This window comes from Mesoplodon densirostris, chromosome 2, assembly GCF_025265405.1.
Source record: "Mesoplodon densirostris isolate mMesDen1 chromosome 2, mMesDen1 primary haplotype, whole genome shotgun sequence".
Lineage (NCBI taxonomy): Eukaryota > Metazoa > Chordata > Mammalia > Artiodactyla > Ziphiidae > Mesoplodon > Mesoplodon densirostris.
The window spans coordinates 119,888,373-119,913,087 of record NC_082662.1 but is presented as its reverse complement, the minus strand read 5'-3'; the positions used below and the strand labels follow the sequence as shown (position 1 = coordinate 119,913,087).

Below are 24,715 nucleotides of genomic sequence, written 5' to 3'. Positions count from 1 at the left end.
GGATGCTAAAGTCTTTTGGTTCAGAAATGTCATATCATAGGCAAGTATGTACTGTGCCTTCTTTGGAAACTGTAAACACCATTGTTTACTCCTGGGGTAGGAAATTCTATTCACTTCTGGCTGGGGATACTTCAGGGATTTTCTGGACCCTGAGTCTCCTTTGGGACCTCTCACATCAGTTAGGAGTGGGACATTTCTTAACTTGAAGTTAAGCACTCTTTACCCTCTGAATTTCTAGTCTGGATCCAAGAAGACGAACCGCAACACTTCCTTCAATAAAACTATCTATGAAGAGGTAAGGAACTCCTCTGAATGGGTTTAGTGCTCATAGCATAGCCCTGAAGTCATACACGTGTGAAAAGTCATCCATAGAGTCTCAGGGTTGTAGGGATTTTAGGGATCTTCTAATCCAAATCTTCATTTTAGAGATGAAGAAACTGAGGTTCAAGGAGAGTGATGGTCTAACCCAAGATCATATCCTATTTTGGAGTTTGACTCCTGTTGGGGAGATAGAGTTTTAAGTTAGGGCTATCCCCAGGCTAGCTTCCCAGCTGTGTGCCACACACTGGACATCTCTCCTTTCCACGGGTACCTGTGTGTTGGGGAATGGGGAGCAGAGAAGGGAAGATACATGAATTTAAATGATTTTCCCATTAGTAAGTAACTGGGAATCATTCCAGAACATAGGTGATCTTCAGCTGCTGCTGGGATGGACACTGCACAAAAGAGACCAGCAAGCCCGGTGGCCGAAATGATTCCCATCAGGCCATTTAGGGAATGGAAAGTAGGGACTCAACCTTTATTGGAGGTTTATTGCACATATATATTAGCCTGCCAGTGACGTCATGTGAACTAACTTATTTAATCCTCACAGAATGCTATGAGGTAGTATAATTATACTTCCCATTTATACCCAGAGAATTTAGAGCATGGGGAGCACCCCACCCATCAGCCTCATTTAACACCTGAGCTTCCACCTGTGGCTTGATAAAGATGTTGCCCCTGGTCACAAGGGAGAGGGTAGATGGGTGCCTGCTGGAATTTCTGGCACTTGAGCTGCGCCCCTACATTAAAGCCAGCTGGACAGGCCAGGCTTGTAAAGGACACCATGTGGGCCAAGGCAATCTAGGTGGGTCACGAAGAGGGGTGGTGTGGTTAAAAAGCACTAGAAATGGAGCCAGAAGAACTGGATTCAAGCCCCTCCTTTACTTCTTACTAGTAGTTGACCCTGAATTATTTGCCTTACCCATCTGAGCTTCCTTTTCTTATGAATTATGAATCGGGATAATAATTCATAGCCCACAGGGTTGTTATAAGGATCTCTTAGTGGGAGGGTCTGATGTTCTCCTTTTCTTCTGCAGGTGGGAAAGAGAGCATCCAAAGCTGAGAACCCTGCTCGGCTGAGCCGCAAGGAGCTGGAGAACTTCTGTATACATTCCTAGTTGCCTGTTCTCACCTTTCTAACAGTCCAGCTTCTGTCACAATGGATGACACCACATGACTCTCTGCAGAGCGGTTCCTAGTCTGGAGAGGATATGAGAGTTTGTGCATGGTCTATATTTTGTTTTGAAAATGATTGCTAACAACCATTATAGGAGCAAGGCTGTTAAATACTATCTCAACTCACAGACTGGACAAGAATGAGTAGAGATATTGGGTAGTTTCCAAAAATGGACTCAGCAATCCAAGTACTGGTAATCTTTCAAGTGCTATGTAAATGTATGGTGGTGTTATTATTAGCATTGATTCCCTTCCTCTGGTTTTCTAACCTATGACTTGTCTTCCCTCCTCCCTAATCAGGGATGACCACGTTTTTAGACCCTTCCCTTGCCCAGGCCCATCTTCCAAAGAGGAAGGAAAGATAATGGGGATACAGAGGAAAAGAAACAGCCCCCTCTGTGAGGGTGGAATAACTAGCTGTAAGCCAGCTGGCAGGTTCTCCAAGGAGGCCATGCCTGGGCTTTGGTCACAAAAGGGTGTAGGCAGGAGCGAGGGTAGATGGTGCAAAGCAAGCCCATCTCTGAGTGGAAAAATCACCCAGAGCCCATGCCATCCTGATAACCTGGCAGTGGGACCAGCTTTGTCTACAGAACGAGGTTTGACTTACAAAAACACATTATTAGACATCTATTTTGGCCTCTTCACAGTTAGAAACAATATTGTATTTAAGTTCTGAGTCCTGATGTTCCCATGGCACATGCTGGAGGGAGGGCTCAGACAGCTGAGCAGTTGGGAACCAGGCACCTTGCTGGGCACCCCCTGAGTCTTCAGGCCAGACCCTTCCACAAGGCTGTGGAGAGCAGGCTGAGACTCTGGCCAAGCCCAGGAAAGGGTAAGCTGGAAGAGGGCCTACTCAGGGACCCCCAACAGGTGACATTGCATGGAGCCTTGTTCATCAGTTGCCCCACTCTATATTTAAGGTGTGAATTTAATATAGAACTGTGTTGTTATTTAGAGGCAGTTTAAATTTCTTTTCTGAATTAAATGTCTGGTCTCTTCTCTATTCTGTACTTTTCTTCTCTATAGCAGCCAAAGGGCACTCGTGGGCCATCAATAAACACGTCTGTTCAACTCCTGCTGGAGAGGAGTCTGGTTTCCTGGTAAGCTGTCAGTGTCTCCCAGCCTGTGTTCACACTGGAACCACAGATTCCAGGGTCCCCAGATCCCAGGGCCACTTAGTCTTGGGGGATAAGCCACTTGCTCATGCCCCACCTGATCCCTCTCCCCTGCAGGTGTGTGGTTGGCCAGGCTAGCTTCTTCCTGGAGACAAGTGTGGACAGACCACATCCTGGAGAAAGTGTCAAGGGTAAAACTTGGAAAATATATGCAAAAGGAAGGTGGGGAGGAGCCGAGGCACCTATTAGGAGCTGAGCTGCTCAGTCAAGGAGTTTGATGAGAAGAGGGAGTGGGAAATGATAGGGGTCACAGCAGGTCAGATGAACACCAGAGGTGTGGACCGTTGCCTGCTGCTGGCCTTTCACATGTCCTGAGTTGCATAGCTCTTGAACTGGCCAGATTTGTTTAAGGAGCAGAAGAGATCCTATGGGCCCAAGACCTTTTGGGATGCTCTATTCTGGAGTGTAATAATGTACATCATTATCGCCTTACATGTCTTTGTTGAGCTTCTGTGATAAAGCCTTACAAAGATAATTATCCATCCAATGACCAGCCAATGAGCAAAGCAGTAATTAAGCTCCTGCTGTGTAGGAAGCACTGCCTGGCTCCCTGGGAGTACTCACTTCAGGCCACAGAAGTCATACTGACCCCATGGACCATGTGCAGGGGTGCATGACAGCAGAAGCACAGTATTCAAAAACATAAACAGGATGCAAAGCACATGTAACGCAAGTGGACACGAGAGTATCATGAATGTAAGTCAAGGGCAGTGTAACTTACAGACAGGGGGACAGGGCTGAGGCCACAGTTTGGGGGAGAAGAGAGATATTATGGCTGTTTTGCATCCAGACCTGACAATAAGGAGGGAAATTCTTTTGGGTAAATACGGGAGGCTTATACAGAAGAGGCATTTTAAGCACTTAAAAAATATATCAAAAGAGTAGTACACACAAATGGTTTAAAAAATATCTGGCAGTACAAAAAGTATACATTAAAAAAATCCCCAAGCCAATCCAGTTCCCTCCACAGAGGCAGCCACTGATAAGATTTTTGTATTTCCTTTCAGAACTTATCTTTATCTACATAAACATACAGTTATTTTTTATCCAACTGGTAGCATATGATACACACTGTCCAAGACTTTGTTCTTTCCATTAACAATATATCTTAGAGCTCATTCTATATATACATAGAGAGAGAGAGCCTGTTGCAGAGCACAGGCTCCGGACGCCCAGGCTCAGCGGCCATGGCTCACGGGCCCAGCCGCTCCGTGGCATGTGGGATCTTCCCGGACTGGGGCACGAACCCGTGTCCTCTGCATCGGCAGGCAGACTCTCAACCACTGTGCCACCGGGAAGCCCAGAGATCATTCTATATTAGTCTTTCCTTTCTTTACAGAAGCGGCAGGTTTTGCCATTGCATGGGTATACTTTCATGTGCTTAACCAGATTCCTACTAAATGGACACTTAGGTTATTTGTAGCCTTTTATTTAAAAAAATACTACTGTGGTCATGATTTCATCTAGATCTTTGTGTCTGTAAGTGAGAATATCTGTTGGATTTATCTTAGCAGCTGTTTAGAGGAACATGTGAAGGTCCAGGTCCCCTTCAACAACATGACAAGCCTTGGCAGAGTTTTGAGGTGTGCATCTGAGCTGAGAGGCAGAAACAGTATGAGCATGCAAGGAGACAAACGGAGCCCAGAAGTTGTCTGACCTGTTAATGGGTTTGGGAAGTCATGGGGGTGAGAGGAAGGGGGAGGCACAAATCCAAGCATCGCTGAGACACTGAAGGAAATTCTGAAGTGCTTCTGCCTGCAGGAGCCCCAGACTCTATTAGGTCCAGCACTCCAACCTCATGGAGGGAGGCAGCTGCTTTTCAGGGGACATTTTCATAGGTAGATATTTCAGGAGACTCAAGATCATTCTGTTGCGGTGCTGGCACCACCTGTGAGCCAAAAGACACACAATAATATGGTTAATAAAGCAATTATCCAAGCTGATGCCAAGCATTTACGGAGAATCTCCTAATGGTGAGGGCCATGCTCTAGGCTCTTTGGAAGGGAGATATAAGACAGTTTAGTGCAGCAAATTGAGGGTGTTCAAAAATGACAATAAAAGGCCTTGCTCTCATGAAGCTACAGTCTAATGATCCCAGTCTCTACCCTAATGAGATAAACAATACAGATATTTATATAAAGATAATTCAGGTGATAGAGGCTAAGTTCCAAAGTAATAGTCCAAACCATTAGACCTTCATATTCCAAGGGTTCTGAGGATCCCTTGTCTGAGAGTGTTCAGGAAAAGCTCTAAAGTGAAGATGAGACTTGAGCTGATGCAGAAAGGAGGTTAGGTACCATCAATAGCTTGGAAATAGCACAAACCTTCTTTGAGATATCATGCAAAGACAAGTGTCAGAAAATAACTGAAGTAGGTTTGAGAATTTCCTGATCAAGTGGGAAATAATGGTCTTAGGAGACCCAGAACCAGAATTCCTGGTCCTGAAAATTCTGAGGGCAAGGAATAAATTCTTTCTAGAATTTGGCTGAGAAAATGTACTGATTTCCACTTATATTTTGGGTGAGGGTGGTTTTAGGGGTCTTGAGTTCCTGGAGTGGTGTTGGGAGTCATGCAAGACTGACCAGACAAGGTGGGGGGTGTCACATGACCATTCTGAAACTCAGAGCAGGGACTGCTGTCCATGACTTTAAGATTGACCAGTATTGACCCAAACACAATGGGCCAGGCCCAAGCAGCTTTAGTGAACGTAGTGAGCAGTACAGATTTGGCCTTGAGGCCAAAGATAAAGTTTCTAGCTAGCTAGGCATTAGGCCATGCTCTAGAAATCAGGACATGAGGCAGATGATGGTTGAACCAAACTGTGTATTTGCACAAGTGTTTTACTGAGCAAATTCTATCCATCTTTTAAGGCCTTATCTAAATTACTTTTTTCATGAAGCCTTTCCTGGCTACCTCCATGCAGTGCTGTCTACCATTTCCAATGTCCGAAAAACCCTTGGGAACTGCACACATAATAAGTAGTCATGTAGAGTATTTTCTCTCCCCTTTCAGGTGACTAAATCAATCCAACTCTCCTACATCAAAAATAGATAACAAGTCTTCAAAGTCAAAAGTGGTGCCTTATGGGCTTCCCTGGTGGCACAGTTGTTGGGAGTCCGCCTGCCAATGCAGGGGACACGGGTTCGTGGCCCGGTCCGGGAAGATCCCATATGCCGTGGAGCGGCTGGGCCTGTGAGCCATGGCTGCTGAGCCTGCGCGTCCGGAGCCTGTGCTCCGCAACGGGAGAGGCCACAACAGTGAGAGGCCCGCGTACCGCAAAAAAAAAAAAAAAAAAAGTGGTGTCTTAAACGTATTTGAATCCCCATAGCACTCAGCCCAGTTCTGGGCAAACAAAAGGTATTCAATAAATATCTACTGATTGACTCATCAATCACAGAGAAGTAGCATAATTGAAAAACTTTGAGAGTTAAAAAAAAATCTTGTTCAAACATATTACAGGGAGGAAATTCTGGGGGAGACTTGAAAGCAAAGGTATGAATGGACCCAATATTTTCAGGAAAGTGAAAGTAGAATGGACAGCCAGATTCAGATCAAGGTTAATTGTTTAAGACTTTTTAGGATTATTTAAAAACTCCTTGTGGTTTTTAATATTGAAATTTCAACCACTATCTGTGTGAACTTAAGCAAATTTAATTTTCTGAATCTCAGCTTCTCTGGCTATAAAGTTTGGATGACAGCACACTTGTAGAGTTGTTTTAAGGATCAGATGAGAATATGTTTGCTAATGTTTTGTAAACTGTAAAACTTTATATAAACTTATTATTAATGGGAAATTCTATGTTTAAGGGATGTTTTAACACTCTAATGACACCAATGTGCTGTAGTTAATAGCACATAGTCCAAAAAATCTTGGCATTAGACTGTTGGCTAATTTCCAATTGTTTTGAGAAGTTGCAATTTTGATGGATTAGAGATAGATTTAGAAACATACATGGACCATACAGTGTTTGGGTTTACAGACTCTTATTCTGGTAGTGTTAAGATTAATCAATAGAAGATATCATTAAATTAATTAGAAATGTTCAGCTTTTGTCCACACATATGCAAATCAGGAATATTTGTTTCAGTATCTCTATGCACCATGGAGTGTGTCGGGGGGCCCACAGCGAGTGGAACTTGAGCTCCTCTGCTTGCAGTTAACATGGTCTGGACAATATTTCCTCACGTTATGGGCCTTAGGATACAGAGAAAATTGTTCTCACCTTCTGAGATTTCTGTATAGAGCAGTAGATTGTGGCTGACCTCTCTTCCTTCTGAGGAACTGGGGTCTGTCTCTGTAACAGACCAACACCAGGATATCCATAATCACCAGACAAGAGCTTTCCAGAGATTTGCCCTCAACTCTTGAGGAAAAGGGGCATCCCACCAGGTTCTGATTACATATAGAGGGTGGGAACTGCCTTAGTGCAGTGGAAACACCGCCTCTGGTTTCCCAACACCTCCCTTATTTACGGCCCAAGAATGGGAGAGAAGTTCCTTCATTTCAAGGGACCCCAAGGTTGGTAAACATGGATAGAATCACAATTCTCTGCCCTTGCACCACTGGTCCTGTCACCCAGTTTGGAGAGATTATCTTTCAGGTTACTGGATTGTCCTAGAAGGGGGAGGGGGAGGGAAGGTGTACTGATCAAAAGAGCTCACCTGAAAGTCAAGGAACACCTGTGTATACACAGTTTCCCCTTCAATCGCAAGCACCGGTATCGTGTCATCTGGAGTGACGAGATAATACTCTGCTTGCCCCTCAGAGTCTGAGTCATGTCCAGCATCCTCCTGAGTGACCAAATCACACACCTGGTCTCTTCCATTGACGGGTTGGTGCATCTCTGTCCTCTCCTCATCCTCCTCAGTTGTTCCATTGCTGTCAGAGCTGCTGTCGGAGACGTGCCTGGCAGTCTTAGGGAAAATGTCCAGCTTCTCATACTCTTGGGAGAGCATGGAGTATGCTATGTGGTCAGCAGTGGGCTCTGGAACACATTGTGCAGGGTTGGTAAAATGTGTGCCAGCCCCCTTCTCTCTCTTGCTTTGTGCAAGGATCCAAGCTGCTCTGACTCCTACCCCAGACGAGGCCTAGAGAACTGGAGAAGGTGTTTTCCTGTCTTCCCTCACAGGACTCCATTCCATTACCCCTTCCTTCTTCCTTTCAAGCATTCACTTATTCATTCATTTGATAAGCATTCATTGAGTGTGGTATGTGATGGACTTAGGAGTCCTCAGTGAGCAGGACTGGCCCCGTTGAATAAACCATCCTAACTGCCATGACAGGTACTCTGGGGAAACACAAAGGTGAATTAGACCTGGTCCTGAAGGAGTACACTGTCTACCTGGGGGTCAGATCTATACATAAATCAACTAATGCAAGGCCAACTGTGACAAGTGTCATAGGAAAAGTATGAGGAAAGTGCAGAAGTGAGAGGAGGTGGTCTCTGGTTAGGAAGCAGAGAAGAACTTGTGAAGTGGCAGAATTAAGGTAGGCCTTGACATTGGGGCAAGACTTTGATGTATTCTTGGTAGAGAGAACAGCATGATTAAAGGCAGTTATGAAACCTGAGGTACCCTCTCTTTTGGGAAAGGATGATACTTAAAATATTTAACAACCACAATGGTTTGGGCATAGGACAATCAGAATGGGTGCCTGTTATGAACAACTGGGTGGATGTCTACTGCCTTTGGGACATATCAAGCAACCCATTTGATCTAAGTGTAGAATAATAATGGCTCAAATTTATTAAGTGCTTACTATGTGTCAGTCACTGTTCTAAATGTTTTTCACGAATAAATTCATTTAACCTGCATAAAACCCCATGAAGGCTAGACAATAACTATTCTTATTTATGTTTCGCAGATGAGGAAATTGGAGCACATAAAGGTTGAATATTTGCCTAAGTAAGTGGGAGGGCCAGGATCTGAATGCAGGTAGTCTGGTCCCTGGTGTTCTTAACTGCTACTCAATACTGCCCCCTATGCACTTTGTGTAGGAAAAAAGTAGACAAAAGTTGGCCTGGCCCAATACTGAGCCATAATCATAGTTATCACCTATTGAGTGCACACTGTGGGTGCTGCTCCACGCAGTCCTCACAGCAACTGAGAGGTTGGTGCCTTCATTTTGCAAAGTAAGGAAACTAAGGCTTAGAGGCTGAATTGCCCAAGATCACTAAAAAGGAGGAGAGCTAGGATAAAAACACAGGATTATCTGACCTCAGGACTCATACACATGACTACTAGATTATCTTGCCTTTTGAGTAACAGAAAAAGCCATGAGGAGCCATTGGTGGTTTTAGAGCAGTCAGAATTAAGCTTTGCAAAGGGGGAGCAGAAGGGATAGAAAGGAAAAGTTCTGGAGAGGGAATGTCCAGTTAGGAAACTATTACAATATTTCAGGGAAGAAGTTACAAGGAATGGGAATGTCTGTTAATAAGGACTTGTTGAATAAATTAAGGTACATCTGTAGAATGGAATAAATGGGAGTCAGTCTTAATCTACGTACGCTAATATTGCTAGGATCTACTGTTAAGTTAAAAAAGCAGATTCAGAAAAATGTTATAGATGGCTCCCATATGTGTAATCAAATGAAGAATATATGGCTTGTAAATGCATTAAAATGCTCTGAAAGGATTTAAACATACATATATCTTAACAATGGAGGTTTCTTCAGGGAGAGCTGGAGATTGGGATTTAGAAGGAGATTATTTTTAATTTATACCATGTGAATATGTGACTTTTCAATTAAAAAAAGAACCTGTTTAATAAAACAAAAAATTGATGACAGCATGAACTCAGGCAGTGGCAGAGTCTCCAAAGAGGAAACTCTGGAGAGATAGTGGAGAAATAAAAGTAGCAGACCTTGGGCACTGAGGAGAGGTGCCAGGGGAGGGAGGAGGGACAGGGATGACAGTGGTGTCCCCAAAACTTTTTTATTCCTCCTCCTGTGCCCAGGGTGCCAAGGAAGGAGGGTTCAGGCTAAGGGAGACCAGGGTCTGTTCTGCCAGCTCTAAGGAGGAAGCTGGTAGGAATCTCCAAAGTCTAGCCTCATTTCCATTTGATGCTCCCTTTTTCTTGGTTACACTTTCCCATCAGAAAAGGCTGCAATGTTGGATTTCTGAGCCCCTGGCTCCCCCCTCACATTCCCTCCGCCTATTCCATCTCCTTGGGGCATCCCCTCCATGAGAGGTGACATAGGGTTTTTTAAAGCAGGGTTTGACTGAGTGGCCAGAGTTTGGGGATTCCTTAGAACTCCAGAGCTTCAGAGTTCAAGGTGGTAATTTAGGACACTGAGATTTGGGACGGGAAAATAAGGTGCAGGCATCTCAGCTCTCCACCCCAACACTCGTCAGAACAGCTCCACTTTTACGTGCATTGTGATTTGGGGATGTTGCATAATATTTTGTTTGAAGAAAGCATTCCTTAGCTTTTTCAAAAGTTGGAAAACCACTGCCTCAGTAATACTTATGGGTAATAGGTATCTAAACATTCTTATGAGTTTTAATTTCAACTAAGTTTTAATTTTGCTTCTGTCACAGACTTACTACTTCATCTGGTCTTTGTTTCTCCATTCTTGGAGTGGAGACAGTAAATTCATCCTCATCATGGGGCACACTCCAGTGATGGCAGTCAATGCCTGAGGAATCCTAGAGACCCTGGAGGAAGGACTAGTTCTCCTAGCTCTGGTTACCATCTTTCAGGAGTTCAGCCTGGTTGTGGCTTTTGTTCTCCAAACCACCTTCTTTTAGCACGTTGCTTCTCAGACTTTAACAGGCATATGATTCACCTACAGATCTTGTTAAAATGCAGATTTGTGTTCAGTATTCTGGGGTGGTGCCCAAGAGTTGCATTTCTAACAAGCCCTTGGGTGTACCCACGTTGCTGGTCACACATTGAGTAGCCACACTCTGGAGCTTCCATCTGGCCTGGGAACCCCATAGTCTGTGTCACTGGTGATATATTACCTGGTGTGTCAGCTGGAGCCTCAACTTGACTGGAACTGAAGGTTGGGGCTGAACCTGAGAAATCAAGTTAGAGAAGGGTTATCATTAGGGCTGTGAGGGAAGAGAGTCTCTGATTCTGTGAGAGTCAAAGGAGAGGGAGAGAGATTTCTGAGGACACAGGGAAAAGGCTTTAGGGAGGAGAGTGAACCCTGATGAGAGTAAAAGCCCGTGGGAAAGGATGGCCAGAGTCTAGGGTTATCTTCAGCTGAGGAGAATTCTCTCGAGTTTCCTGCCATCTCTCTGGAAGGGAGAGCTCCAACCCCTCTGTGGTAGCCACTCATCAGTTTGGTTTGCTGGCTCACAGTAATTCTTCCAGGGACCCTATATATTCTAACCAATCTGTTCTTTCTGGGAACTACTCCATTCCCACTTCAATACTGACATTCCAGAAGGAGCTACCAATCACAAACACTCATTCCATTGCCCACAGTGATTAGTCCAAGCAATAGTCACATGACCTAAAGCTGAGCCAATCAGAGAGATTTCTGAGGTTCTTCAAATTGGAGTTGGAGGGGGAACATCTTTTTCCCCTTCTTGGTGTCTATTAGTATGCGTGAGTCTGGAGCTACCAGTTGCTGTGCTTTGGTACATTCCACCCCCACCCCTTCCCTTCAGCTGGCTGTATTAAGAGAGTTAAGCTGGCTTATAGGGAAAAATAGGGATGAGAGATGGAGAGCTCTGGTGGCTTTGGAGTCTCTGGTGACATTTGTCTCTAGGCCAGCTCTTCTCTTCCTTGCCCATAGACTGATTATGTGAGTCTCCAAATAATAAACCACTCCCCTTGCACCTCTCCCCACCCTTTCTTGTCTAAGCTAGTTTGAGTTGGGCTTCAATTATTTGCAACTAAAGAGTCCCAGCTGACACTCCTCCCCTATCATTCTGAGAAGAAATGAGGTCTTGGGAGAGAAGGGGCAGGAGGGAATTATGAGAGGACAAAGATGTCTCCAGAGGTCCTAGGGAAATGGCCTAGTACTTGCAGATATCATTGATCTCAGAAACTCACATTGTCCTTTTTTCTTCCAAAAACACCAGCCAGAGATCCCAAAGCACAGAAGGGTGAAAAGAGCCATCAGGGAGAGCCCAGACCAAAGTGCTGTCCTTCTCTCAGGTCCTGTGAAGAGGAACTGAGTGATATCAATATAAATAACAACAAGGGAGTTGGGGCAAGCAATGGACAAAACTTAAAGGCCATCCTATCTGCTTCTTAAAATCCCATACTATTGCAGGAAATATTCCTTTTCATTCATTCATTCATTCTACAGCTATTTATTGAGCAGTCATATTCCAGGCAAGAAATTATAGCAATAAGGCAGACACTGTTCCTGGGTAGAGAGGTTTATTGCTTGCCCAGTGTCACAGAGTTTTAAGTACCTGAGCTGGGATTTGAATGCAGGCTGTCAGATCCTAAAACACCCTTATCCATCACACTAAACTACCCCTCTCTATATATGGCATAAGGAGAGTTCTAGACAGTGAATCCAGATTACTATTGATCAGGCCTCTAAAACCATTTGCCAGACACAGCCTGACACAACATTTTCACATCCTGGGTAGACTTTCCTTTTTAATTTTAATTAATTAAAATTTAAATTAAAAATCAGCTACTCTGTTCCTTATTGAAAAACTGATAAGTATATTTGGAACAACTCGGATATAAATATATTTTTTCAGCTGCAAATTTTATGAAATCTGAATACAGATCAACGACTGGTCATGAGAATTTAGCATCTGAATTAAGATGTGCTGTAAGTGTAAAACATACTGGATTTCAAAGACTTAGTACAAACTGAAATGCAAATTATGTCGTGAATAATTCTTTATATTGACTACATGTTGAATTGATGATATTTTGGATATATTGGGTTAACTAAAATATATGACTAAAATTAATTTTACCTGTTTCTTTTTGGTTTTTCTAATATGACTATTAAAAATTTAAATTACCTATGTGGTTTCCATTATATTTCTATTGGAATGTGCTGCTCTAAAGACTCTCACTTACACTCCCTCACTGCACTTTATAAAGAACCACTCAGAATGAAAACTCTTGGGTCCACGGACTTAAGGCTCTGAGGTCTGGCTGAACAGGAGAGCAACCTGGACAGAGGTCCCTAGAAAGAAACTGCTGGGAGCTGTTGCTGACAGGATTGCTGGCTCTGCATGTGAAGCTGGGGTGTTTTTCTCCACTTCTCCAGGAGACGCTGAGGTGAGCTCCCCCTTGGGACACGACAGCTCCTTTCTGTAAGGGGTTCCATCTGTATGTCACGTTGTGTCCACTGTCCTCCACTGAGCATGTCAGGCTGACCCTGCAGACACCATCCTCTGTGAGCCCGAGGCTCCCAGTGACTTTTGGCTTCTTCAGCCTCCCTATGTGAGGAGAAAGGCAGACCAGATGTGGAGTCAGGACTGCACCCTGGGCAGTTACCATTCAAAATATATTCATGAAGTTGTGGGTTGACACTGCCTTAGGGCTGGGAAGGTGTCTCCAGTAGTGCACCTGGACTTTTCTTTGATAGCTCTAAAATCTCAGACTCATCACTTTACTCATCTTTGGTCCTTGGAAATAGAGGGGTTAATGAAAAGTGAAAAAAGATACCTCATCATTCTATACATTATACTGTGAAGAACAAGCAAACCAATCAACACAAATAAGCACAACACTTCCAAGTGCCCTGAGGCCCTTCAAGGCTTACATTTTGAGGTCCCATCATCTAATTTGTTTACTTACATGAGATAGGGAATATGGAGAGGTGAGCACAGCACTGTCACAGAGTAAGCACTTAATAAATGTTAACAATTTTAAAAGAAACGTAAGACTGACACTCTTTGTTCCCAATTTCTTATTCTTTTTGCTTGATCTTCTTCCTGGTTCTTTGATATTTGAGTCACAGTAGGCAATAGATGTGAACTAGCTGACTTGCATATTTTAACAGGACCATGGACAGTGACTCTTTTCTCATGTACTGAGACACCAACATGCCCAGGAAGGGGATAGGTTGACCATGCCTGAATGGTACAGGTGAAGGAGCTGGCAAATATAAATTATACAAACCGTCCAGCTAAGCTCCTGTGAAGCACAGGGCTGAGGAGGAAGACTCTGAGTTCTTTCCCTCATACTTAAGGAAGCCAAGTAGCCTTCCAAGCTCTTGGGGGTTACAGGACAATAAAGATTTTCTCCTCACTCTTCTATGATTTTACCCAGCCAGCTCTGCCTTTATGCAAAATGATAATGTTCTATAAAAATACAGGTTGGAGAGTTTCTTGTCCCACCCAGTAATCAATGCAGGAGGACAGGGCAAGTACCAGAAGTTGGTGGATTGAGGCTTAACTGGAAGCCTAGAAGAAGGGGGCCTGGGCCAGGGGAATTTGCCCAGCTGCTGATTGTATTGTCCTCCTGTGAACTTACTGGTGTGAACTGAGTAGCTGTCCTGTGAGTCTGAGGCATTTTGTAGGAGGAGGGATGTGGGATAGGCAGCAAAGGGGAGAAACTTTTCAGGGAATGAATCTAATGATGGGCGGTCTACTCAGAAACTCACGGTAGATGCTCAGGTTGATATGTTTTGTGCTGGCAACTCTGGCGTTTGAGCACACATAGGCGTGGTAGGGGCCGGCATCCTCCATCTTCAACTGGCCAATCTTTAGGGAGTAGTCCTGACTGGAGACCCACGCCGTGTTCTGATTTGGATCCTTGAACTTAATGAGTTGATTGGCTGTTGCTTCTTTTCCCCGCTCTTTGCTGATAATAGAGGTGTTAAACATCCAGACAACGTTGTCTATGTGTTGACTGTCTGGAAGCGCCAGGGACAGGGTGATGGACTCCCCCAGGATCCCCGCCACTGTCTCTCCCATTGGTCTTCCTCTGGAAGCTCCTAGATCTGTAGCCAGAAGTGAGACATTGCAGTTTCAGCCACTGATCTCGATCCCTTGACCCTCAGCCTGCCTGAAGGGGACCATAGCCCGATACACCCTCCTGCCCAGGCCTCCTTCCCCCTTTCTCTGATGAGGCATCCCTGCTGCTTTCCCATGACCACTTGTCATGCACAGGTATGCACCTGGCTCTCCCTGTTGTATACACAGGCCTCTTCTTCCCTCTCTGCCCTTCTAAGGACACCCTAGGAGACACCCCTATCCAAGCAAAGAGCAATCTGGATTTCTGCATCCATACTCTCTTTCCCTCTCTTGTGTTATAGACCCTTGGAGTTTCAGAGTTCCCTGGGAGTTCCCAAGTCCCCTACCAGTCTCTCTCAGGTTCCTGAGGGTAGAGAAAGAGGGATTTTGGGGCCTGTTCTCTTACCTCCCTACCTCATCTGTGTCCTGCCAGCATCCTGGGGTTTAGACTCTATAGCTGTTTAGACTGTTTCTGGAATCCCCTGGAGGGCCTCAGTGGAGCCAGTTACCTGTACAGAACTGCCAGGCATGGACAGGGCGGGAGCTGCTCTGGCTGACTGGGTTCTTGGCTCTGCAGATGTATGGCAGGTTTGGGTCACAGGGCAACCAAGAGATGGTGAGACTAGGCCCCACCCAGGATTCAGAAGCATGGGGATCCCTCGAAGTCCAGTAGTACTGAACATCTTCCCCTGTCCCCTTCACGGAGCATACAAAGGTGATGTTACAGGAGGCGTTCTCAGACATGTTCACAGACTTCATGGTGACTCGGGGCTCCTGCAGCTGTTCTGCAGGAACAAGGGCAATAGGAAGACTACTCAGACTGCTTCCCCAGCTGGAAAGAGCTAAGGGAAAAAGGTGGTGTTGGTAGAGGAGCTGGGGGCCAAAGGAAGAGGCCAGCATTATCTGTTTCAGTGGGAAGTCTTTTTTTTTCTCTTTGTATACCATGCAAGCTAGGTTGATTGCCTTTCCTCTGTGCTTCCGTAGTATCCTCTACAGCTGTTATCACCAAGACTCAACATGACAATAGTCTGATTATTCTCTCTCTCCCCCACCAGTTAGTGAATTCCTTGAGGACAGAGCCAGTGTCTGTGTCTGAACATCTAACATCTGCCTGGTCCATGAAAGACACTCATGAATGTTTGGTAAGTAAATAGATGAATGAGCCAACCTCAAACACTGGGGATTTGGAAGCTCTGCCTCTATAATTTGAGTTGACCTTGCCTTTTGATCTAGATTTGGGACCCACTGTGCTTCCAGACTTTCTTCCTGGTCCTCTCCTTTTCTTTTGTTCCATCTCCTCTGTTCACAGCCTCTGTGTGTGTGTGTAAGTTCATTTTCTTTTTCTTTTTTGAATAGGCAATACATACATAAAATTGAAATTGCAAAGATACAAAAAGGTACACATGCGCACACACAAAGAAACAAGCTTTCTTGCCCCAGCCACCTAGTTCCTCTCCCCAGGAATTATTGTTCTTGGAGGCAATTACAGTTATGAGATTCTTGTTGATCTTTCCAGAGATATTCTAGCTGTAGACACATATATATAATAGCATGCTGTACATATTGACCTTAAGCTTTTAAAAATTTTAAGAATATATCTTGGAAATTGTTGTATGTTAGTACATATTAAGTTGATTCATTCTATTTCTGTTAACTGCATAGAATTCCATTTCCATAATATATCCAGAGCACCCTAAAAAACCAATCAGAAAGGTCAAACAATCCAATAGAAACACAGTGTTATAGGCTAAATTCTGTCCCCACAAAGTTCATATGTTGAAATTCTAATCCCAAGTACCTCAGAGTGTGATTGTATTTGGATATAAGACTGTATTTGGAAACGGAGGTAATTATTTTAAAATAGGGTGATTAGGATGGTCCCTAATCCAACATGTCTGGTGTCCTTATAAGAAGAGGAGATTAGGACAGAGACAACACAGACAGAGAGACAACCATATGAGGACATAGGGAAAGAAGGTGGCCATACACAAGCCAGGGAAAGAGGCCTCAGAAGAAACAAAACCTGCTGACCTCATGACCAGCCCCAGATTTGTGAGAAAATAAATCTCTGTTGTTTAAGTTACTCAGTCTGTGCTATTTTGTTATCACAACCCTAGCAAACCAACACAGATTTTGGCACCAGAACTGGGGCGCTGCTATAATGAATGCCCAAAAATATTGAAGTGGCTTTGGAACTGGTTAACGGATAGAGGCTGGAAGAGTTTTAAGGTGCATGTTAGAAAAAGCCTAGATTGTCTTCAAGAGACAGTTCATAGAAATATGGATGTTAAATGTGATTCTGGTAAGAGCTCAGAAAGAAAAGAAGAGAGCTGTAGAGAAAATTTCTATTATCCCAGAGATAGACATATTATTGTCAATATAACATTGATAGAAAGATAAACATTAAATGTGTGGCTGGTAAGGTAATAGTTGAAAATGAAGAGCATGTTACTGGAGGAAAGGTGATACTTATAAAGTGGCAAAGAACTTAGACAAATTATGTTCTATTGTTTTGTAGAAAGTAGAACATTTAAGTGATGAACTGGGTATTTAGTTAAGGAGATCTCCAAGCAAAGCGTTGAGGGCACTGCCTGTTTTCTCCATTTGCTTGTAGTAAAATGTGAGAGAAGAAAGATAAATTGAGGAAGGAATTGTTAAGCAAGAAGAAACCAGAATTTAAAGATTTGGAAAATTCTCAGCCTATCTATATAGCAAAAAATGAGAATTTGTGTCTGGAGGAAACACTGAGAGTATGGATAGACAATGGTGTAATTCAAGGATCCAGTCAACCATTTCAGTAGAAATTCTGCCACCTTGGACTGAAGGGACACAGATGGGACAAAATGAAGGAAGGCTGTCAGATTTGGGGGATTTTATAGGCTAAGCCAATAGAGATGTCCAGCTGAGACCATGCTTTATCCTTCAAGAAAAGGGAAGAATGACCCCAAGGGCAGTTCAGAGGTCAACAGGTCTGCCACTGGCACCACAGGCCTAAAGGTCATAGGCCCAGGGGCCGCTGGTGGTGTGGTTTCCTCCTTGGTTCCAGGGGGCAGGGCTGCTGGCCAGGGCCCAGGAACAAGGAGGTGTGACTGCCACCCAGTGGACAAAGACGATAAATCATAGTGCCAAGGGGGATTATTTTCAGACCTAAGAAGATGTGGAGACTTCCCTAGTGGTGCAATTGTTAAGAATCTGCCTGCCAATGCAGGGGATATGGGTTTGAGCCCTGGTCCGGGAAGATCCCACATGCCGTGGAGCAACTAAGCCTGTGCGCCACAACTACTGAGCCTGCGTGCCTAGAGCCCATGCTCTGCAACAAGAGAAGCCACCACAATGAGAAGCCCATGCACCGCAACGAAGAGTGGCCCCTGCTCACTGCAACTAGAGAAAGCTCGCATGCAGCAACAAAAAACCCAATGCAGCCATTTTTTATAAATAAATAAAATTTATTTAAAAAAAAGAAAATGCATCATCAAAAAAAAAGATGTGGTATATATATGTACAATGGAATATTACTCTGCCATAAAAAAAGAATGAAATAATGCCATTTATAGCAACATGGATGGACCTAGAGATTGTCATACTGAGTGAAGTAAGTCAGACAGAGAAAGACAAATATCATATGACATCACTCATATGTGGAATCTAAAAAAAGGGTACAAATGAACTTATCTACAAAATAGAAATAGAGTTACAGATGCAGAAAATAAACTTATCGTTACCAGGTGGTAAGGGGGGGGGAATAAATTGGATTGACATATACACACTACTATATATAAAATAGATAACCCAATAAAAATTTTTAAAAAGTCTAATAGAATTTGCCCTAATAGGTTTTAGACTTGTTTGGGACCTGTGACCCATTTCTTCTTTCAGATTTCTCCCTTTTGGAATGCAAATGTCTATGTTGTGCCTGTCCCATCATGAAAGCAGGTAACTTGTCTGGTTTCAAAGGTTCACAACTGGAGAGGAATTTTGCCTATGATGACTTATACCTTAAGTCTCACTTATACACGATTTAGATGATATCTAGATAAGATTTTGGACTTGAAGTTGGAATGGGTTAAGACTTTGGGAGCTGTTGAGATGGAGTGAATGTATTTTGTGAGAAAGACATGAGTTCTGGGGTGCCAGAGGGCAGAGTGTTATGGGCTGAATCAAAATTCATATGTTGAATTCATAACCCCTGTTACCTCAGAATGTGACTGTGTCTGGACATAGAGATTTTAAAGAGATAATTAAGTTAAAATGGGGTTGTAATGTGGGTCTTAATCCAGTATGACTGGTGTCCTTGTAAAAAGAGGAGACTAAGACACAGACAACACAGATAGACGGACGACCATGTGAGGACACATCAAGAAGGTGGCCATCTGCAAGCCAAGGCATGAGTCTCAAAAGAAATCAAACTTGTTGACACCTTGACTTTGGACTTCTACCCTCTAGAATTGTGAGAAAACAAATTTTTGTTGTTTAAACCACCCAGTCTGATATTTTGTTATGGCAGCTCTAGCAAGCTAATATAGATGGATAAAGGATATTAACAGAGAGAGAGAATCCAAATGGCAGAAAACAGAATCCAAATAGCTCTTAAACACATTTTGGCTGTTCTTCACTCTTGACATCTGTATTTATGGAATTGGGGGAAAAGGACCAATGTGATAGTTCTCTTTGTCCTAGAGAGATTAATTCCTGGAGAGGAAAAAACCCTGCTTTTAAAAATAAAAGGTCAAAACCCACAGACGCTCTCTGGAACTCACCATAGATAGACAGGGTGAATTTCTCACTTGTGGTGACTTCAGAATTCTTTTGGTTTATCTGGGCTTTGTAGGATCCTGCATCTTTCAGAGTGAGCTTGTTGATAGACAAGGAGTTGTTCTGGGTGACGTTTATTCGCCCCTGGTAGCTTTTGTCTATAAAGGTAATCTTTCCTCTTGCATCTACTAAAGCCAAAGCTTCTTGGGGACCACTCCAGGTGATGTGCTCAATTTCTGTGTCTACTGAAATGTTCACGGAGAGAATCACTGAACCTCCTAGAATCCCTTTCACCACTGTTGGGGCTGAGTCCTTTTTAGAGGCTCCTAGCCCTGCAGAGACAAAAGAGGGACTTGGAGGAGGAGCTGGAGTCCTCACGCCAGCGTTCATTTGTTTGTTCATTTATTCATGCATGCATGCATTCATTCATTCAATAAACGCATATTGGTAATAAATGCCAGATGTTGAGAAATGAAATGATATTTTGGCTGTCCTCCCTCTAGGTCCATTGCTTAGCAAATGGACCTCATTCATCCATTCATTCACTTCCCAAACATTCTCTCCCAGGAATGTAGCTACAATAATCAGTAAAACAGACTTTATAGGTTTCTATTCCTACAGGGAAATTAGCATTGTGGCTTTCGATGAATTTCTGAATTTCTCTGAGAATCAGTCTACTCATCTGTAAGATAGAAATGTTCACACCTGTACCATCTTCCTCCAGGAATGTGGTAGAGATGAAATAAAATCAGGTTGCTGTAAATCGTAAAGAACTAATGCAGTAAAATATGGAGCATCTTTAAAAAAAACAAGATGGATTGATGGATGGCTAAAAGGGTGGATAGATGAATAGGTGTGTGATAAAGGAAGTAAAGTAAAACACCAGTGATAGAACTGAGCTGGGAGGTATCTGAGTGTTCACTGAAAAATTCCTTCAAGTTTTCTATACATTTGAGAATTTTCATAATAAAATATTGGGAATAAAAGGAGAACCTCTCACCTCTATTATCACCTTACCTTTCCATCATTGTCCACGGATCTCAGCCTGACTTTGGCTTGGCCAGGGAAATCTGGTCTGTGCTTGGGAACAAGGTTTGGGGTTGGGAATAGGTAGGTAGCATTGATTCAATACCTGATTTCCTCATCTCAGGAAAGACTCAGATCTCTGATAACCATTGTTACCAAGGGTTCCAGAGGCCTGACAGCTTATTTCCTTGTAGAGGTCCTGTGAGTATCTGCTGGGTGACCCCAGCCTGGATTTCCAGATTCCAGGGCTTCTGAGGCTCTAGAGAGCGCTCTGTAAACCCTAGACCAACTCAGATGGGTTCAGGACCCAGACTACACCAGGAATTCTGGGTGGAAAAATACGTAGAAAATATGTAGAAAAATATGTAGAAAATGTTAGAGAGAGAGGAGTGTCCAAAGTACAGCCTGGACAGATGGGAAAATGTTGAAGTGTTTTGAAAGCCTAAAGGTTACAGGTTCCGTAGACACAGAGAAGAGATTGGTGCAGGCCAAGGGGGTCTCTGCCCAGACCCCCATCAGCAGAGCACTTGGACCTTGTGGCATGGTAGCTAGGGAGGACAAAGGACTAGGAACCCTGGACATGAAAGTGTCAGTTCAGGTAGACTCTGGGGGAAGATTCAGAAGACAGAAGCTTAGCTGATGTGATGTTGGTTTGAGGTTGCCTAAAAGAGAGCTCTTCTCATCCAGAAGACACTGCTTAAGTTTGCTATGTGTGTATTAGGCACTTTGTAGAAATCACTTCATTTAATCCTCAAAATTATCGGATAAGTAGCCCTGTTTTTCTGATAAGGAACTGAAATTTAGAGAGTTTAAGTCACTTGCCTGAAATCACAGGTTTGGTCAGTTGCAGAGCCCAGATTCTATGTATGTGATGCCCCAGAGTATAGAGGCCAAAAGCACTGACCACCCCATCCTGGAAACCCAGAGGTGCTTGGTCTTGGCTGGGCTCATATGAACTTGTTTTGACATCATCTTTCCTCACATCAACGATAAACAAAGCCTCTCATACTGTCAGTGGGAGGAGCAGGATGTGGTCCTGATCATATTGTAGCAGAGTGCTACACAGCTCCCTGCAGAGTGACAGGAGTCCCAGGTATCAGCCATCTTATTTTTGAACTACATCATTTGGCAAATAATTAAAGGGGGGTTCAAAGATTGTGATAACTGAATTTGACTTGCCCATCCTTGAATAGTGTCTGAGAATAATGTACTTAACAGTGATTATCATAATAACAAACATAGCTTCCACCAACTATGTGCCAAGCACTGTACACATACCATCTCTATCTATAAAACAGTCTTGCATAATACATCTTATTATTTGTATTCTACACTTAAGAAATAGAGGCTCACACACCTAAGAAATGATGGAGCAAGGACTTAATTTCAAATATTCCTGGTACTAAAGCTGGGGGCGAGGGGTCAAAACTTTTCACCTTACTGCCTCCCAAGTTCCTAAAACAACTCCTTGGAAACACAAAATCCTCAAGGAAACTCCCTTCTAGACCCAAACAGTGAAGTTTGAGGTAACCCTAATTGGTGGAGCCAGACAGAGGGAGATGTCTCTTTGCCGTGAACTGTTTGAAATTCCCTGCATTGACCATCTGAGCCTTGGAGGTCGTTGGATGTGGCTAATTCCAGGTTTATCCAACATAGCCAAGAAGCACCTCGAGAGCTGGGTGTGGATATAAACAGCCCTGCTGCCACCTGTGTTTTTATGGTGAGCAAAGATGAAATAGAAAGTGAAGAGAGGGGGCTTCCCTGGTGGCACACTGGTTAAGAATCCACCTGCCAATGCAGGGGACACAGGTTCGATCCCTGGTCTGGGAAGATCCCACGTGCCACAGAGCAACTAAGCCCTTGTGCCACAACTACTGAAACCCATGCGCCCCAGAGTCCGTGCTCTGCAGCAAGAGAAGCCACAGCAATGAGAAGCCCACGCACAGCAACGAAGACCCAACACAGCCAAGAAAAGTGAAGGGAGGTCAAAATAAAATTCAGCCTTGAGGTCTAAGCTCCCTCTACCCCCATACATGCTTCTAAGAGTTTTCTAGAGTTTTCCTCACTGCCCATCCCCACCTCCATCCTCACTGCTGTCAGGTACTTAGTACTACCTTCATTATCCTCCCTGAATCCCTGGTGAGGAAGAAGGATTCCAGACTGACAGTAACTGCCACAGTCCCAGGTGGTTGAGATCCTCCCTGGGGTACTGGGTTAGCTCTGCCCACTTGAGAGTGGTGAGCAAAGATGAAATAGAAAGTGCTCTTGAGAAATGTTTCTCAGAAACTAGCCGGACTTGGGCCTTGAGGGGGAGGTAGGATGGTGGGGAGAAAGGATATTCACATAGAAGCCACCTAGCTGAGGGCAACCAGACCATCTCCAGATCCCCAATGAAGTCTCCATACATGTGATAAACAAGGCAGGATGTAGAAAGAAGCTCCAGCAGTTCCATTCTTCCCTAGGAAATTGACAGGTGGCTTATCCTCAGGACAAGTTCCCTCTATCTCTCTGTGTGTTTTACCCACAGTGTACAGGGAACAAACTCATCACCCAGTATTTCTCAGCAGGAAAATGTGAGGGTGAGAGGAATAGAATCTGAGTCCAGAGTTATTTGTGACCGGGGCTAGAATGTCACCTATTCATGGTGTGTAACCATGCATACTCACACACACACATACAGAGCTCAGAGTAAGGTGGAACTTGCAGAATAATTACCAAAAGGAGAAGAGTTTCTTGCTTTTAACAATTAGAATCCCCAGCAGAAATGTGACCAGCCTCAGAGGAATACCAGTAGCAAGCAGCGGTGGCCATAGTGTGGACTTACCCATGAGCAGGAAGAGGAGAGGGGTCCATAGAAAGGGAGAGGATATGTGTGGCTGACTCTTTGGTGGCTTACTGGAGAAAGTTTGTAGAGCCCAGCCATCTGTTTGTCTCCCTGGGCTCGCCATGATGATCTACAGTCAGATAACATGCTGAAGGAGGAAACACTTACCACAGCTTCCGCAATTGCATGTGAGTGTGTGTGTGTGTGTGTGTCCCAGGGAGGGTTGTTTATACACAGCACCACGGACTCCTCCCACATGCTCAGGCTGGGGTAGAGGTCTGAAGTCGATTAATAACCTTCATGGGATTTGCAAACCAAGAGCGGGTATCACTTGCTTCAGCCTCAGGAGACTTAGGTTCTAAACTTGGCTCTGAAGATGCCGCTTAAATATCTCTACCTCCTGGTATTCATGCCCTAGTGTAATCACCTCTTCTTGAGTGTGGGATAGATATTGTGACTTGCTTCTAGTGAGCAGAATGTGGCAGAAGGGATGGAATGTTGTGGCTTCCATCTTGTGCTCTCTTTCTCCACCCCCATCCCTCCCTGAGCTCATGCGAGGAGCCAGGTATTATGCCGTGAACTGCAGGGCCCCAAGATAAGGAAGGCCTCCAGCCAGCATCCAGCATGGAACTAATGTTTCTGGCCAATGGTCGATGAGAACCTGAGGCCTTCCAAGAGCCACAGGAATGAAATTGGAAGTGGATCCTCCCCTAGGAGGGCCTTGAAATGATGGCAGCCCTGGCTGACACCTTGACTGTAGCTTAGTGAGGGACTCTGAGCCAGAGGCATCCAGCTAAGCTGTGCCTGGATTCCTGATTCACAGAAGCTGTGAGATAATAAATGTTTATTGTTTTAAGCTGCTAAGTTTTGCAGTTTGTTACACAGCAATGGATAACTAATACAATGGTCTAATAAATTCCCTATTTTGATTAAGCCAGAGGCATCCAGCTAAGCTGTGCCTGGATTCCTGATTCACAGAAGCTGTGAGATAATAAATGTTTATTGTTTTAAGCTGCTAAGTTTTGCAGTTTGTTACACAACAATGGATAACTAATACAATGGTCTAAGAAATTCCCTATTTTGCTTAAGCCAGTTTGTGTCGGCTTCCTGTCAATGCAACTGGAAGACTTTGAATTAATCCCGATAAAACACCAGGGAAACTGTGCTGAGGATGGATGTTGCAGGTGACAGTTGTAGAACTGGCTGAGTTGAGAAGGTAAGTTGTGGGGGCGTGTAGCATAATTCCCTTTATTTGCCTTGGGAAGCTGACTTCTTCTTTTAATTGATTATGTAATATCTGGTTAAGCTGTAGCTTGTTGTATCTTGAGATTTATATGTTTACTTAGGCTATAACATTAGAGAACTTAGAAAACTTCAGGATGGTGGAGGGTGTGGTTTTAGCTAACATTCAGTGAGTGCTTCTCTGGTGCTAGGCCCTCTTCTAAAACTTGACACAAATTAACTCATTAGTCCTCACAACAGCTTTATGAGATAGGTATTTTTTTTATCATCCCCATTCTATAGATGAGAAAACTAAGGTATAAGGA

The 24,715-nt window shown here is 43.9% G+C and overlaps 2 protein-coding genes across 2 annotated transcripts in view; one reads left to right on the top strand and one right to left on the bottom strand.

Annotated features, from left to right (window-relative positions):
* Positions 1-1,442, top strand: part of CD244 (CD244 molecule) — a 47,966-nt gene extending 46,524 nt beyond the window's left edge. Inside the window, exons 8-9 of the mRNA XM_060120629.1 lie at positions 239-295; positions 1,362-1,442. Coding sequence (XP_059976612.1) covers positions 239-295; positions 1,362-1,442 — 138 coding nt within the window. The remainder of the gene's footprint in view (positions 1-238; positions 296-1,361) is intronic.
* A 3,052-nt stretch (positions 1,443-4,494) lies between these two features.
* On the bottom strand, positions 4,495-23,292 carry LOC132483091 (T-lymphocyte surface antigen Ly-9-like). The gene is made up of 10 exons (XM_060088338.1): positions 23,169-23,292; positions 19,324-19,650; positions 15,076-15,351; positions 14,215-14,553; positions 12,740-13,045; positions 11,682-11,789; positions 10,640-10,693; positions 7,338-7,618; positions 6,899-6,970; positions 4,495-4,563 (listed from the first exon to the last, which is right to left on the bottom strand). Exons 1-10 carry the CDS (start codon positions 23,290-23,292, stop codon positions 4,495-4,497), a joined length of 1,956 nt encoding a protein of 651 aa, XP_059944321.1.
* Positions 23,293-24,715: the final 1,423 nt, after the last annotated feature.